The sequence below is a fragment of the Rana temporaria genome, chromosome 4, assembly GCF_905171775.1.
Source record: "Rana temporaria chromosome 4, aRanTem1.1, whole genome shotgun sequence".
Lineage (NCBI taxonomy): Eukaryota > Metazoa > Chordata > Amphibia > Anura > Ranidae > Rana > Rana temporaria.
The window spans coordinates 8,367,804-8,384,063 of record NC_053492.1 but is presented as its reverse complement, the minus strand read 5'-3'; the positions used below and the strand labels follow the sequence as shown (position 1 = coordinate 8,384,063).

The following is a 16,260-nucleotide window of genomic DNA, read 5'->3' as shown; positions in this document are numbered from 1 at the left end:
ACCCTTTTCTCTAGCAAGGCGCATGATGGTGACTTTGTCTTGAAAATTGAGGATTTGTGCAATTAGGGATCTTGAGAGGGGGGTCTGAGGGAGGAGGACGTGGGAGGTGTGATGTGCACGCTCAATCACAAAGGCATGGGACAACACCTCCATCCCAAAAACATCTCACAGCCATGTGTGAAGGAGTGGGCCCCCTCTGAATGCTCAGGGAGCCCCACAAAGCGGAGATTGTTCCTGCGAAAGTGGTTCTCTAAATCCTCCATTTTGGCTCTGAGGGACACCAGCTCATCAGTAGCCATATGCACAGTGACAGCTAAGGGGTGTACTGTGTCCTCCAGGGAGCTGATACGTTCTTCTGCCCCCCGTTCGCCCCCTCAAGTTGTGCTCATCTTGCAAGGCTGTAAGGGAGGCCTTGCAGTCTTTTATAGCTACCATGATTTCAGCAAGAGTAGGCTCCCCTGAGGGAGGGCCTGGAGAATTACAGTCTTCAGAGCATGTAGGGGAGTCTAATGAAGTTAGGAGGTCAGCCTGAGTGTGGAACACAGCAGGCAAAGAGTCACTCACCCTGATGTGGAGAGCTGTGCTGAAATGGGAGAGGGCTGCAGTGTGGCTTCAGGCTTGGCTGAGGGATCGGCACCATCTTTACTTTGCCAGTTGCTCCACCGCTGACTGGGGCGTTGTAACAGGCGTTTTCCGCGCCGTCACAATGTGTTCCAGCGTGGAGCGCATACGGCGACCGCGCGATGACGTCATCGCGAGGCGCCGTCACGTGCGTTCCACCATGGAACGCGGAAGTGCGCCGCAACTTACGGCAGTTTCTTTTGAATCAGTGCTTATGCACTGCACATGCCTCTATGCTATAAACAGAGCGGTGTGCTAACTGCACACGGTTCTGTTATTGTCAGCCGTAGCCAGCCAGCCATCGTTCCCCATGCTGCAACTCTGACCAGCCTGCAACTCCTGCATTAAAGGAACACTAAACATTCGTTTTTTATTAGATCAATGGATTGCTGTAAGCTAGAGCATTTAAATATCACTTACCTCGTTTTTCCTTTTGACCTCCAAAATACAGTAATCCAGGTTTGAAAATGCCATTTCCTGTCTCTCCTCTTCTTGCTTTCCACCAGCATCTGAGCCGTTTTGCATGGTGGAAAGCAGAATGTGCTCACCCCCTCCCTATGACTACAGCCCTGCGTGAAGATGCTCTCTTATCCCTCACAGGCATGGAGGCTAAGCCTAATGGGAACTGTAGTTCCCATTAGGCCGTGATGTAGCAAGAATGAATGCGCACCGCAAACCAGGAAGTCAGTGAGAATAATGATTCAGGAGTGCTGGAGGTGAATAAAACACCTCGATTTCAACAGGTATCAAACTAGTTATAATGCAAAACATTACTTTTTACTTTATCAGCTACTGTCAGACTTTAATTTAAGAGGAAAATATTTTTCTCTTTACAACCACTTTAATGCTGCCATATTTGCTGCAACAGACTGCCGTTGCCGGGGGGAACCCTAAGGCCCCATACACACGATAGAATCCATCCGCTGAAAAATCCCAGCAAATGGGTTTCAGCGGATAGATCCTATGGTGTGTACACTCCAGCGGATCTGTTTCCGCGGATATTTATCCCCTGGGATGGATTCCAGCAGATCGAATATTCGCTGACATGCTAAACAAATCCATCTGCTGGAATCCATCCCAACGGATGGATCCGCTGGTCTGTATAGACTCACCGGATCCATCCGTCCGAAGGGATCCCCCGCATGCGTCGTAATGATTCGACGCATGCGTGGAATTCCTTATATGACAGCGTCGCGCACGTCGCCGCGTCATAATCGCGGTGACGGCGCGACACGTCATCGCCAGAGGATTTCGGCGTGGATTTCAATGCGATGGTGAGTACACTCCATCGCAGAGAAATCTGCTGAAATACTCGAGAGGATTTATCCGTGGAAACGTTCCGCTGGAACGTATTCGCGGATAAATCCTCTCGTGTGTATGGGGCCTAAGACCTTCCTTGCTGACACCCTACACTACGGGTCCTCTTGTTGCTACACTGGAGCCCTGCAAACGGATAAGTAACAATTGTTTTACTTGTAGTACTATAGAAAGATCTGCTACATATATTCACCTAAAAACAATTGCTGTTATTTATTAAGGCTTCTAGCTATTAACATACTACTTGGGATAGACTGTTGTGCCTATGACTGTTTGGTAAGAGTACCCCACCTTACATGTTAGATGCTTTATGATTCCTGCAGACAATTAATCATTCGTCAGTCCATATCAGCGATTGGAGAGTCTTACACTTGTTTGTTCACGGACTATTTCCACATATAGTGGATTTTATTATTATTTTTTCTGTATCAGACACCGTGATATTTGGTTTTCACACATGGACTTAATAATAATAATTTTATTATCATTATTTGTTATAACTTGTATGTTATCACCATCACTGTGTTGAGTTACACTTATAAACCCCTTTAAGAAAACCACGGCCAGCTTCCCAGCCCTGCTCCTTAACAACTAGCTTATACTGTGCCCTAATTGGACAAAGCTTTCCCAATCAGGTTCCAGAATGCACTGTGAAGTGCAAAGTGCATTTCATAGTATTTTTCAGGGCAAACACCCTGCAAATTTGGGTGTTTTGTGAATGGACGAACAGGCAAATGCTCGGCCCAAATCGTTTACCCAACACTACTCCTGACCCCTGCGCTATATACTCTATGTTGTACATTACATACTCCTGATCCCTGCAAGATATACTCTGTGTAACGGAATGACCCGTGACACCCAAAGACTTTGTGAGGATGGAGGATACTCCTGTGTCAGCGTCACTGATAACTCTTGGGTCTGAGTCCACTCTGTGCCCTTTGGGCATGGACTGGCAAGTGAATCATAATTCATGTATTACATGAGATTTGACATCACTGATAGTTCGTATTGCAGGATTTTGAGACACTGCAAGATGTTGGTTAATTGTGACCCCAACCAGTCAATAGTGACTCATCTCTCTCTGAAGACTGTTAATATGTTAAATAAGGCTGGCTTTTGAAAGGCCTTTAATTGTGTGATAACACTGTCTAAAACCTATTGATGCTCAGAGGTGTGAATAGGTGTCAAGCTGCATGCGGAGACGAAACGTTTGCCTAGCAAACTCAGTGTGTGATGGGTTTGTTTGTTATGCTGTTTAAGGAATGTGCAGTGATTAGACATGATAATTATAGGCCGGTGCCGACCTGTCTAGAATGTTTAAGTAATTAGCCTTAGTGTGTGATTAGGGGGGTGGAGATCTCATTGTCTCTTTGAATACTGTCACATGCTTGTACTGTATAAAAAGCTGAGAAGAAACCATTAAAGTGGTCATTACATTTGGAACAAGCACAGAGCTGTGTCTCGTCTTGATTCTGGGCAAATGAAATGGGATCGGGTCCTGTTGGTTGGAGTGTCGATAAGCTGTCTTGGATGTGATGGAAGGTCGTAAACGGTGTTGACTGTTACACTCTGTATTGTACATTACATACTCCTGACCCCTGCAAGATATACTCTGTATTGCACTTTACATACTCCTGACCCCTGCACTATATACTCCATATTGTGCTTGGAAGTACACTTGGAAATGCAGTCGCTGTAGATCTGAGGGGAAGATCGGAAATGTGGGGGAGCTCTGATGATTTCTATCATCCAATTATTTACAAGAAAAAATTCTGTTTTTTTTTCCTTGCATGTCCCCCTCAGATCTACAGGGACTAGCACTTGCAAGTGCACAGTGGATTTGCCTTTTGTAAATAACCCCCTCTATGTTGTAGATTACATACTCCTGACCTCTGCACTATATATTCTATGTTTGTCCTTCCAACAGATAAGAGGAGATTTTCCTGTACAGACTGCGGGAAGTGTTTCCATTCGAAATCCAAACTTAGTGTGCATAAAAGATCTCATTCAGGTGAGAAGCCGTATTCCTGTCCTGAATGCAGAAAATGTTTTTCACAGAAGGCCAATCTTTACAGGCATCAGAAGTCTCACACTGGGGAGAAGACGCATTCTTGTCCCGAATGCGGGAAATGTTTTTCACACAAGTCCAATCTTTCTATACATCGGAGATTGCACACGGAACAGAAGCCGTTTTCCTGTCCTGAGTGCGGGAAATGTTTTTCGCACAAGTCCAATCTTTCCACACATCAGAGATTGCACACAGGGGAGAAGCCGTATTCCTGTCCTGAGTGCGGAAAATGTTTTTCACACAAGTTCAATCTTTCCACACATCAGAGATCTCACACGGGGGAGAAGCCGTTTTCCTGTCCTGAGTGTGGGAAATGTTTTTCACAGCAGTCCAATCTTCACACACATCAGAGATTGCACACAGGAGAGAAGCCATATTCCTGTCCTGAGTGAGGGAATTGTTCTTCAATGAAGTCTTCCTGTACATCAGGGATCCCTCACAACCCTTGAGGTGTATTGGTGCGGGAAATGTCTTGTATATGAATGTTGCTGGACATGTGGGGAAGAAGCACACCCTGATATACACCTCAGATATACTCCATGGCTGATCTTCATCATGTAAGAAACACTTCATAAGGAGATCAGAGTAGACTGTTCATTGGCTTACTACCTTTTGTGGTGTAGAAACTTTATTTTTGAAAATAATAAATGAATGACAATGCCAAAAATTCACTCATCCTGTAATGGCATTGACACATAAAATCTATCAATTATATAAAATATACAACTTGTGAAAAAAAGACACAATAGATGTTTTCTCCAAGAAAAAGGGAACTTTGGATGAGCTGTCCCCACAACAGGAGATGGAAAATTAGTCTGTAAACTCCGTGGCCCGGATTCAGATACATTGGAGTATCTTTGCGGCGGGCGTAACGTAATTCGTATCTCAGATACGTTACGCCACCGTAAATTAGGGCGCAAGTTCCGTATTCAGAAAGAACTTACGCCCTAAGTTACGGCGGCGTAACGTATGTTGTCCGGCGTAAGGCCGCCTAATTCAAATGTGGATGATGTGGGCGTGTTTTATATAAATTACATGTGACCCCGCTTATTTGACGTTTTTTTTCGTGAAAGAATCCCAGTGCGCATGCTCGAAATTACGCAGCAAATCGTCATTGCTCTAGACGTGAACGTAACTTCCGTACAGCCCTATTCGCTAACGACTTACGCAAACGACGTAAAATTTTCAAAAATCGACGCGGGAATAACGTCCATACTTAACATAGGATACCCCTCATATAGCAGGGATAACTTTACGCCGGAAAAAGCCTAACGTAAACGACGTAAAAAAAAATTCACCGGGCGAACGTACGTTTCTGAATCGGCGTAAATACCTAATTAGCATATTCCTTGCGTAACTATACGGAAGCGCCACCTAGCGGCCAGCGTAAATATGCAGCCTAAGATACGACGGTGTAAGACACTCACACCAGTCGGATCTTAGGGAAATCTATGCGTAACTGATTCCCTGAATCAGGCGCATAGATACGACGGCCCGCACTCCGAGATACGACGGTGTATCAGGAGATACGCCGTCGTATCTCCTATCTGAATCCGGGCCAAGGCATCCAGTCATATCTAAAGCCTCGTACACACGATCAGATATCTGATGGAATCTAATCCGATGAATCAGTCTTGCCTACACACCACGATCAGTCAAAAATCTGACCATGTCCAAACGCGGTGACGTAAAACACGACGACGTGCTGAGAAAAATGAAGTTCAATGCTTCCGAACATGCGTCGACTTGATTCTGAGCATGCGTGGATTTTTGTCCAATGGATTTCCCCACAGACGATCAGATTTTTCTATTGTTTTTTTATCCATAGGAAAAATTTAAAACATGTTCTGTTTTTTTTCACAGATGGAAAACAAACCGATGGGGCCCGATGGGGCCCACACACGATCGGTTTGTCCGATGAAAACAGTCCATCGGTCCGTTTTCATCGGACAAACCGATCGCGTGTACAGGGCTTAAGAGCAATAATATAATTAAGCAAGTTTAATAAACTTACAGTAGGATGGAAATGATCATTCAAACGATCAAAGGGGGCTGATTAATCGATAGAAGTTTGTCGGCTATCAAGGAAAGATCACATCATGGAATCACCTGAGATATACCACACTTCTAGGAATACGAGATATATACAGATAAGCGGACTGCAATAGTGCTTTGGCCTAAATATTATCGGGATAATGGAGAAAGAGATTTTTTTCATGAATAAATGATATTTGGATCACAAAGAACAACCACAAAGATCCCATCCTCCTAAACCAGCAGATTGCCAGGATTTAACATGATGCACCAGATACGTTATAAAGGAAGGCCGCCATCCTTTCACCTCCAATACGGTGGAGAGATAGACTTAAGTATCGCATCAAACTTTTCTTCCTTTCAAAATCTTATTAATGATATTTTTTTTACTAGTGTTTTATTATAGTTATTGTTTAAGTTGTGCAGAGTGAAGTTATCTGCTAACTTTTTCCACCTATTCATCTATTTTGTATTTTGAAACTGTATTGTGTATGGTGAAATTGGGTGCAAATCTGTGTTGAAACTAGGTTGCTATTGTCAGTATAACTAGGTTGTTTGTTTATTGTTCCTGCTGAATACAGCAAACCTATTGGGCTAGATTCAGAAAGCCCGCCGTAACTTTGTGCGGGCGTAGCGTATCTCAGATACGCCGCCGTAACTTAGTGAGGCAGGTTCTGTATTCAGAAAGAACCTGCGCTCTAAGTTACGGCGGCGTAGCGTAAATGTGCCGGTGTAAGCGCGCCTAATTCAAATTGTGAAGAGGTGGGCGTGTTTTATGTAAATAAAACATGACCCCACGTAAATGACGTTTCTAACGAACGGCGCATGCGCCGTCCGTGAACCTATCTCAGTGCACATGCTCCTAATCACGTCGAAAATAGTCAATGCTTTTGACGTGAACGTAATTTACGCAAAGCCCTATTCGCGAACGACTTACGCAAACAATGTAAAATTTGACGCTGTCCCGACGTCCATACTTAACATTGGCTATGCCTCATATAGCAGGGGGAACTTTACGCCGGAAAAAGCCTTACGTAAACGACGTAAAAAAATCCGCCGGGAGCACGTACGTTTCTGAATCGGCGTATCTAGCTCATTTGCATATTCTATGCGGAAATCAACGGAAGCGCCACCTAGCGCCCAGCGTAAATATGCACCCTAAGATACGACGGCGTAGGAGACTTACGCCGGTCGTATCTTAGCAACATTTAAGCGTATCTCAATTTGAGCATACGCTTAAAGATACAACGGCGTGGATTCGGACTTACGACAGCGTATCTACTGATACGCCCATCGTAAGTGTTACTGAATCTAGCCCATTGTCTTTAGAACACATTATATTGTAGCAAGTGTTTTGCTCTTTTCAGATACGTCTCTTTCTTTCCTGCGGCTGCGGAAAGTGAGGAACCTTTTCAAGAATTTTAGGGTATTTTATTTAGCTATTTTTTTTGTATCGTAGCCTATTACATTTTAGTGTTCTATACGTTTCTGTGTTTGACTTTGAAATTCCAAAGTACCGTATATACTCGAGTATAAGCCGAGTTTTTCAGCACATTTTTTGGTGCTGAAAATGCCCCCCTCGGTTTATACTCGAGTCACCTTTTTGCGCCTAATCTCCTGGAATTTGGGGACCTGGTACCGGCCGGCCGTAGGTCCCCTGGACCCCAAACTTGGCACACATATAGCCCCGCTCTTCCTATACAAGTGTGAAAAGTTTGTTGTCCAGGGGAACTTATGGCCAAGGAGCACTGATTTTTCAAAGTCGGGCACCCATTCCCTAGACTCCCATGTTAAACAGTAATTTCTCCAGTAAATTTGGGGACCCGGTACCGGCCGGCCGTAGGTCCCCTGGACCCGAAACTTGGCACACAAGTATCCTCCTCTACAAGTGTGCAAAGTTTGCTGTCTGGGGGACCTACGGCCCGGGGAGCACCGATTTTTAAAAGCCAGGCACCCCTTCTATATACTCCCATGTTAAACGTAAGTCTAGGCATGGGCACAGTGAGGCATGGGCACAGTGAGGCATGCACATGGACACAGTGAGGCATGGGCACAGTGAGGCATGGACACAGTGAGGCATGCACATGGGCACAGTGAGGCATGGGCATGGACGCAGTGAGGCATGCAGATGGACACCCTAGGCTTATACTCGAGTGAATACCTTTTCCCATTTTTATTTGGTCAAATTGGGTGCCTCGGCTTCTATTCGGGTCGGCTTATACTCGAGTATATACAGTAATTATATTTTGATTGTGAGGTCAGGCATTGATGTGAGACGAGAAAGTCTGGCTCGCAGTCTCCTCTCGAATTCATCCCAAAGGTGTTCTATCAGGTTGAGGTCAGGACCAGTCAAGTTCCGACTCCCCAAACCCACTCATCCATGCCTTGCTTTGTGCACTGGTCTAAATCATTTGGTGAAGAGGGGATTATGGTGTGGGGTCGTTTTTCAGAGGTTGGGTTTGGCCCCTTGGTTCCAGTGAAGGGAACTCTTAAGGCGTCAGCATACTTTGTGGGAACAGTTTTGGGATGGCCCCTTCCTGTTCAATCATGACTGCGCACCAGTGCACAAAGCAAGGTCCACGGGGTTTCGGGTGGAGGAACTTGACTGGCCTGCACAGAGCTGACCTCACCCCAATAGAACATCTTTGGGATGAATTTGATTGGAAACTAAGGTATCCTTAACCTCCACACAGTGTTTGACTCAATTATTTATCATTCATAGAGCCCATTACAACCCCTTTAACCACTTCCCGACCGCTGCATGTAGATATACGTCGGCAGAATGGCATTTACAGGCACATTGGCGTACCTGTACGTCCCTGCCTAGACGTGGGTCGGCAGGGACATGCGGCGGTCGGATTCCCGCGGGGAGCGATCCGGGGCGACGGCGCGGCTATTCGTTTATAGCCGCTCCGTCGCGATCGCTCCCCGGAGCTGAAGAACGGGGAGAGTCGTATGTAAACACAGCTTCCCCGTGCTTCACTGTGGCGGCGCATCGATCGAGTGATCCCTTATATAGGGAGACTCGATTGATGATGTCAGACCTACAGCCACACCCCCCTACAGTTGTAAACACACACTAGGTGAACCCTAACTCCTACAGCGCCCCCTGTGGTTAACTCCCAAACTGCAACTGTCATTTTCACAATAAACAATGCAATTTAAATGCATTTTTTGCTGTGAAAATGACAATGGTCCCAAAAATGTGTCAAAATTGTTCAAAGTGTCTGCCATAATGTCGCAGTCACGAAAAAAATCACTGATTGCCGCCATTAGTAGTAAAAAAAAATAAAAAAAAATAAAACTATCCCCTATTTTGTAAACGCTATGAATTTTGCGCAAAACAATCGATAAACGCTTATTGCGATATTTTTTTTACCAAAAATAGGTAGAAGAATACGTATCGGCCTAAACTGAGGGAAAAAAAATTGATATATATGTTTTTGGGGGATATTTATTATAGCAAAAAAGTAAAAAATATTATTTTTTTTCGAAATCGTCGCTCTATTTTTGTTTATAGCGCAAAAAATAAAAACCGCAGAGGTGATCAAATACCACCAAAAGAAAGCTCTATTTGTGGGGAAAAAAGGACGCCAATTTTGTTTGAGAGCCACGTCGCACGACCGCGCAATTGTCTGTTAAAGCGACGCAGTGCCGAATTGTAAAAACCCCTTGGGTCATTTAGAAGCATATTGGTCCGGTCCTTAAGTGGTTAAATTCCTTGTGCTTCACACAAGTACAGCCTGATCCAAAAATAGCATTGCTAGGGATTATACCAGAAGATACCCTCCCAGTTGAAACGCCTGTGATATGGTTGAGAACTATGTATATGACTCGTAAACTTATACTGCAAAGATGGATATCAAACTATTCATCAATGACAGATCAATGGATCAAAGCAAATCATCTTAATTTAAGGCGAGAGGAACTGACATATAAACATAAGAGATGTCTTAAAAAATTTGAGAAAATCTGGCATTGGTGGTTAGTCTCCAATCTGAGCAATTAGTTAAGTATATTAATGATGATATGGAAAATGAATGAGATAGAATTTTGGAAGGCAATAATTACATAGGAATAAATGCACCATCAAGCTAAAATAATGTGAAGGATTGTCGATTAAAATATGGATGAGCACATATGGGGGAGGGTGCGGGGGTTGTGTTTTTTTTTTTTTGCTTTGATGTTGGGTGGGGTTATGTGTTAAAATTGTTATGTGTTATTTTGTTGTAAAATGTGAAAACTCAATAAAAATGATTTCATTGAAAGAGTGGAGACTGCGAGCCAGGCCTTCTCGTCCAACATCAGTGCCTGACCTCACAAATGCACTTCTGGAAGAATGGTCAAACATTCCCATAGAGACACTCCTAAACCTTGTGGACGGCCTTCCCAGAAGAGTTGAAGCTGTTATAGCTGTAAAGGGCGGGGCCAACTCAATATTGAACCCTACGGACTAAGACTGGGATGCCATTAAAGTTCATGGGCGTGTAAAGGCAGGAGTCCCAATACTTTTGGTATTATAGTGTATATATATATATATATAAAAATATACTTGGATACAGGTGTGGTGAACAGCAATCAAGGTATCTTACAGGTGCATGCATCACAATTCTCACCCACAATATATAATCATCTGAGGCTGCAGATTGGCACTGAGCATTCTGCATTGATGGGCAATGGAGAGACTGCAGATGGGCACTTGTAAGGCTGCATTGATGGGCAATGGAGAGGCTGAAAGATGGGCACTGAGCAGGCTGCATTAATGGGAAATGGTAAGAATGCAGGTAGGCACTGATCAGGCTGCATTGGTGAGACTGCAGATGGGCATGGAGCAGGCTGAATTGATGAACACTGGTGAGGCTGCATTGATGGGCACTGATTACTGTGAAAATGACAATGGCAGTGAAGGGGTTAACCACTAGGGGACACTAAGGGGTTAAGTGTGTCCTGTTGTGTTTTCTTTTTACTGTAGGGGGACGTGGCTGGGCGTGTGACGTCACTATGACAGGGAACAGACGATCAGTGACACTGCCACGGAGAAGAACAGGGAAGGTTTGTTTACACTCACCTCTCCCCGTTCTTCAGCTCCTGTGACCCCATCGCGGGACGCCGGCGGCAATCGGGTCCGCGGACGCAGTCACGGAGCTCAGGACTGGGTGGCGAGCGTGGCGGCGCGCGCGACCCACAGCTGGGCTCTTAAAGGCGACATAACTGTACGTCCTTGTGCCCAGCTGTGCCCTTCTGCCGACGTATATCGGCGTGAAGGGGTCCACAAGTGGTTAAAATTATTTTAACGTTCCTTCTTGATTGACAGGCTTCCGACGGTCGCATACATCGCGTCACGAGTAGCCAAAAGAAGCCAAACGTTGGTGCGGCTCTATATGGCGCCTGCACACCGACGTTTGGCTACTTTCGGAAAATCGTGACGCGATAGATGCGACCTTCGGAAGCCTGTCAATCAAATAGGAACGCCCAGTCCCGCAGCCCATACCCGGAAGCGGCGGAGAAGATCTATCTCTAAAACGGTAAGTACTGCTTCGATTTTAAAAAAACACCCGATTCCCCTTCACAAAAGGAGCCTCAATCTAATGTTAAAAATTAACATTTCCGGGTGAACCTCCCCAATAAGCCTGCCTTGCCTACACACAATCGTGAAAAAAAAAAAATGCTCGAGCAAAGCGCGGTGACGTACAACCCTTTGGGCTGCTTTTGCTGATTTCGTGTTAGTAAAAGTTTGGCGAGAGACGATTCGCGCTTTTCAGTCCGTTACAGCGTGACGAATGTGCTATCTCCATTACAAGCGCTAGTTTTACCAGAACGAGCGCTCCCGTCTCATAACTTGCTTCTGAGCATGCGTGTTATTTTCATGTCGTTAAAGCCTACACACGACCTTTTTTTACAACATTAAAAACAACAAGGAAATTTTGAGCATGTTCTAAATTTTTAATGGCCATTTTTAACGTCGCGAAAAAAGCTCTGGAGCCCACACACGATCGTTTTTAATGACAAAAGAAAAAAATATGTTTTCACATCGCGAAAAACGGGCATGTGCAAAAGGGAAAATTTTGTTTTGTTTCGTTTTAATTCGTTATTTAATTAATTTCGTTAAGTTAGGTTCGTTACATGTGTTAAATTCGTTTTCGGAACTCGTTCGTTTTCGACCGAATTTCGAAAAATCCGGTCGAATTCGAAAATATTTCGACCGTTTTCGGAATTAGTTAGTTTTCGACCGAATTTCGAAAAATCCGGTCGAATTCGAAAGTATTTCGACTGGATTCGACAACAAATAGTCTCTTTTCGAATATAATTTCGAAATTCGATCGGATTTTGAAAAAAAAAAAATTCGAATTCCAAATCGAAAACCCGTGGACGGAATTAGATCGGAATTAAAAAAAAAAAAAAAATGTATTTCGAATTCCAAATCGAAAACCCGCAGACGAAATTCGATCGGAATTCGAAAAAAAAAAAAAAAATTGAATTCCGATCGAATTTCGTCCGCGGGTTTTCGATTCGGAATCGAAAACGTTCGTTCGGATTCGGTAAATTCATTAATATTGCAATTCGGGAATTCGTATGCATCCGAATTTCCGAATAATGAAAAATTCGTCCGAATTTCGATTCGGAACGAAACGAAATGCACATGCCTAGTCGTGTGTACGCGGCAATACATCTACATTAAACTTATGTCATTTTGATGGAAGATAGTACCACTTTGTTAACAATTTATAGTTCATTTCTTTTATCCTCATATCCATTGAGGTAGAATGAACGTAATCTAGAACTTTACTTTTTAATGCAACAATATGTATATGGATCCTGGCGCCAAATATTTGAAAAAATTAAGGCCCAGATTCTCAAAGGGATTACGACGGCGCAACGCCATGTACGCCGTCGTAAGTCCTAATCTGGGCCGTCGTATCTATGCGCCTGATTCTTAGAATCAGTTACGCATAGATATCCATTAGATCCGACAGGTGTAAGTCTCTTACGCCGTCGGATCTTAAATGCAATTTTTTTTTTGTCCGCTAGGTGTCGCCTCCGTTGCTTTCCCCATCGAGTATGCAAATTAGCTAGATACGCGAATACGTAAGCGCGGTCGATGCAGTGAAGTTACGGCGTTTACGTTAGGTTTGCGCGGCGTAAAGTTGCCCCTGCTATATGAGGGGCAACCAATGTTAAATTGGAGGTTCCCCTAAAAATTTACTTTTAACATTAGATTGAGGCTCATTTTGTCTAGGGGAATCGGGTGTTTTTTTTAAAAACGAAGCAGTACTTACCGTTTTAGAGATAGCGATCTTCTCCGCCGCTTCCGGGTATGGTCTTCGGGACTGGGCGTTTCTTCTTGATTGTCAGTCTTCCGATGGTCAGAAAACATCGCGTCACGATTTTCCGAAAGTAGCTGAACGTCGGTGCGCAGGCGCCGTATAGAGCCGCACCGACCTTCGGCTCCTTTCGGCTACTCATGACGCAATGGATGCGACCGTCGGAAGCCTGTCAATCAAGAAGGAACGCCCAGTCCCGAAGACCATACCCGGAAGCGGCGGAGAAGATCGCTCTCTAAAACGGTAAGTACTGCTTCGTTTTTTAAAAAAAAAATAGCCGATTCCCCTAGACAAAATGAGCCACAATCTAAGGTTAAAAGTTTATTTTTTGGGGAACCTCCACTTTAAGTATGGCCGTTGTTCCCGCGTCAAAACTTTAAAATTTACGAGGTTTGCGTAAGTCGTCCGTGAATGGGGCTGGACGCCATTTACGTTCACGTCGAAACCAATGACGTCCTTGCGACGTCATTTGGAGCAATGCACCCTGGGATATTTTCCGGACGGCGAATGCGCAGTACGTTCGGCGCGGAAGCGCGCTTAATTTAAATTCTCCACGCCCCCTACCCGGCTAATTTGAATTAGGTGGGGCTTGCACCGGGGTGATTTACGCTGCGCCGCCGCAACTTTACAGGCAAGTGCTTTGTGAATAAAGCACTTGCCTGTAAAACTTGCGGCGGCGTAACGTAAATGAGATACGTTACGCCCATCTACGAGAATCTGGGCCTATGTGTTAGATAATAATAAAAAGGTGCTGCACCTAAAATTTGTAAAAAATTATAATGTAAAAAAGGGCACTACTTATTAAATCACAAAAAATCCTTTTGGATGTTGGGGTGGAGAAATAAATCGATTATCTGCTATATCCTGGGTTCTTTAACCACTTGCCGCCCGCCAATGACATATTGACGTCGGCAAAGTGGTTGTAGAATCCTGACCGGACGTCATATGACGTCCTCAGGATTCTGAGCCGGGGCGCGCATTGCGGCGATCGTTGTTGCAGGGTGTCAGTCTGACACCCCGCAACACCGATCTCGGTAAAGAGTCTCTCACGGCGACTCTTTACCATGTGATCAGCCGTCCAACCATGGCTGATCACGATGTAAACAGGAAGAGCCGTTGATGGCCCTTCCTCACTCGTGTCTTACAGACGCGAGTAGAGGAGAGCCGATCGGCGGCTCTCCTGACAGGGGGGGTTTGTGATTGTTTATCAGCGCAGCCCCCCCTTGGATCGACACATGGACCACCAGGGAAGCCCACCCTGGACCACCAGGGTGGGGCAAAAAAAAAAAAAGGGGGCAAAAAAAAGTCTAAAAAAAAAAAAAATGTCAAAAAAAAAAAAAAAAAAAGATGCCAAAAAAAAGATGCCAATCAGTGCCCACAAATGGGCACTGACTGGCAACATAAGTAAATCAGTGCTGCCCCACAGTGTCCATCGGTGCCACCCCACAGTGTCCATCAGTGCCACCCCACAGTGCCCATCTGTGCCACCCCACAGTGCCCATCTGTGCCACCCCACAGTGCCCATCTGTGCCACCCCACAGTGCCCATCTGTGCCGCCCATGAGTGCCCATCAGTGCCGCCCATGAGTGCCCATCAGTGCCGCTCATGAGTGCCCATCAGTGCCGCCCATGAGTGCCCATCAGTGCCGCCCATGAGTGCCCATCAGTGCCGCCTATGTGTGCCCATCAGTGCCGCCTATGAGTGCCCATCAGTGCCGCATACCAGCGCCGCCAATCAGTGCCACCTCATCTGTGCCCGTTAGTACTACTTCATCGATGTCCATCAGTGCCATCTCATCCGTGCCCATCTCATCCGTGCCCTCTCCCATCCTCTGGAACTCAGTACCTCAACCTGTCCGGCTATCCCCTACTCTTGCTACCTTCAGGCGATCCCTGAAAACTCATCTCTTCAGGGAAGCCTATCACGTCTCCAACTAATCTTTTACCACTTCCATCAGCTCATTCCCCACAGTTACAACCTTTTGTACCACCTGCCCCATCCTATTAGATTGTAAGCTCTTCTGAGCAGGGCCCTGCTAATCCTACTGTATTAGAATTGTATTATAACTGTATTGTCTCCCTTTTTTTTATTGTAAAGCACTGCGTAAACTGTTGGCGCTATATAAATCCTGTATAATAATAATGGGGTGGATTCAGTAAGCAATTGCGTCTGCGTAACCATAGTTACGCAGCGCAATTGCTTAGTTGCGCCGGCGTATCGACTGCTCCTGATTCAGAAAGGTTGATACGCCGACTGCAGCCTAAGATACGATAAGGCTCTTATGCCAGTCATATCGTAGGCTGCATTCTTACGATGGTCGCTAGGTGGCGTTCCCGTAGTGGTTTACGCAGTTTACGTCGTTTGCGTTCATCGGGTGCCGCGTAAGGCTGCTCCTGCTATTAGCAGGGGCAGCCAATGCTAAGTATACCCGTCGTTCCCGCGTCGCGATGTTTGAAAATTACGTCGTTTGAGTAAGTGAATCGTGAATGGCGCTGGACGCCATTTACGTTCACGTTAAAGCAAATTACGTCCTTGCGACGTCATTTGCCGCAATGCACGTCGGGAAAGTTTCCCGACGGAGCATGCGCACTACGTTCGGCGCGGGAACGCGCCTAATTTAAATGATCCACGCCCCCTATGGGATCAATTAAATTACGCGCGCTTACGCCGGCCACGCAAATTACGGAGCTACTGCTTCGTGAATGAAGCGTAGCGCAGGTAATTTACGGAGGCCCAGCGTTAAAACGGTATGCTGCGCCTCCGTAAGAGGGCGCAAGTCGTACCTGAATCCAGCCCAATAATAATACACACTTCAGGGAGGAGAGAAATTGGAATGGTATACAATGCATACACACACAGCACAAGGCCATGTTTATGTTTCTTGAGCTGCAGTTCCTC

The 16,260-nt window shown here is 45.3% G+C and overlaps 1 protein-coding gene across 1 annotated transcript in view; it reads left to right on the top strand.

Moving 5' to 3' along the window:
* LOC120935485 (gastrula zinc finger protein XlCGF17.1-like) overlaps positions 1–16,260 on the top strand; it is a gene marked incomplete at both ends in the record, with an annotated part of 47,333 nt that overhangs the window by 14,354 nt on the left and 16,719 nt on the right. The window contains one exon of the mRNA XM_040347536.1: positions 3,866–4,351. Coding sequence (XP_040203470.1) covers positions 3,866–4,351 — 486 coding nt within the window. The remainder of the gene's footprint in view (positions 1–3,865; positions 4,352–16,260) is intronic.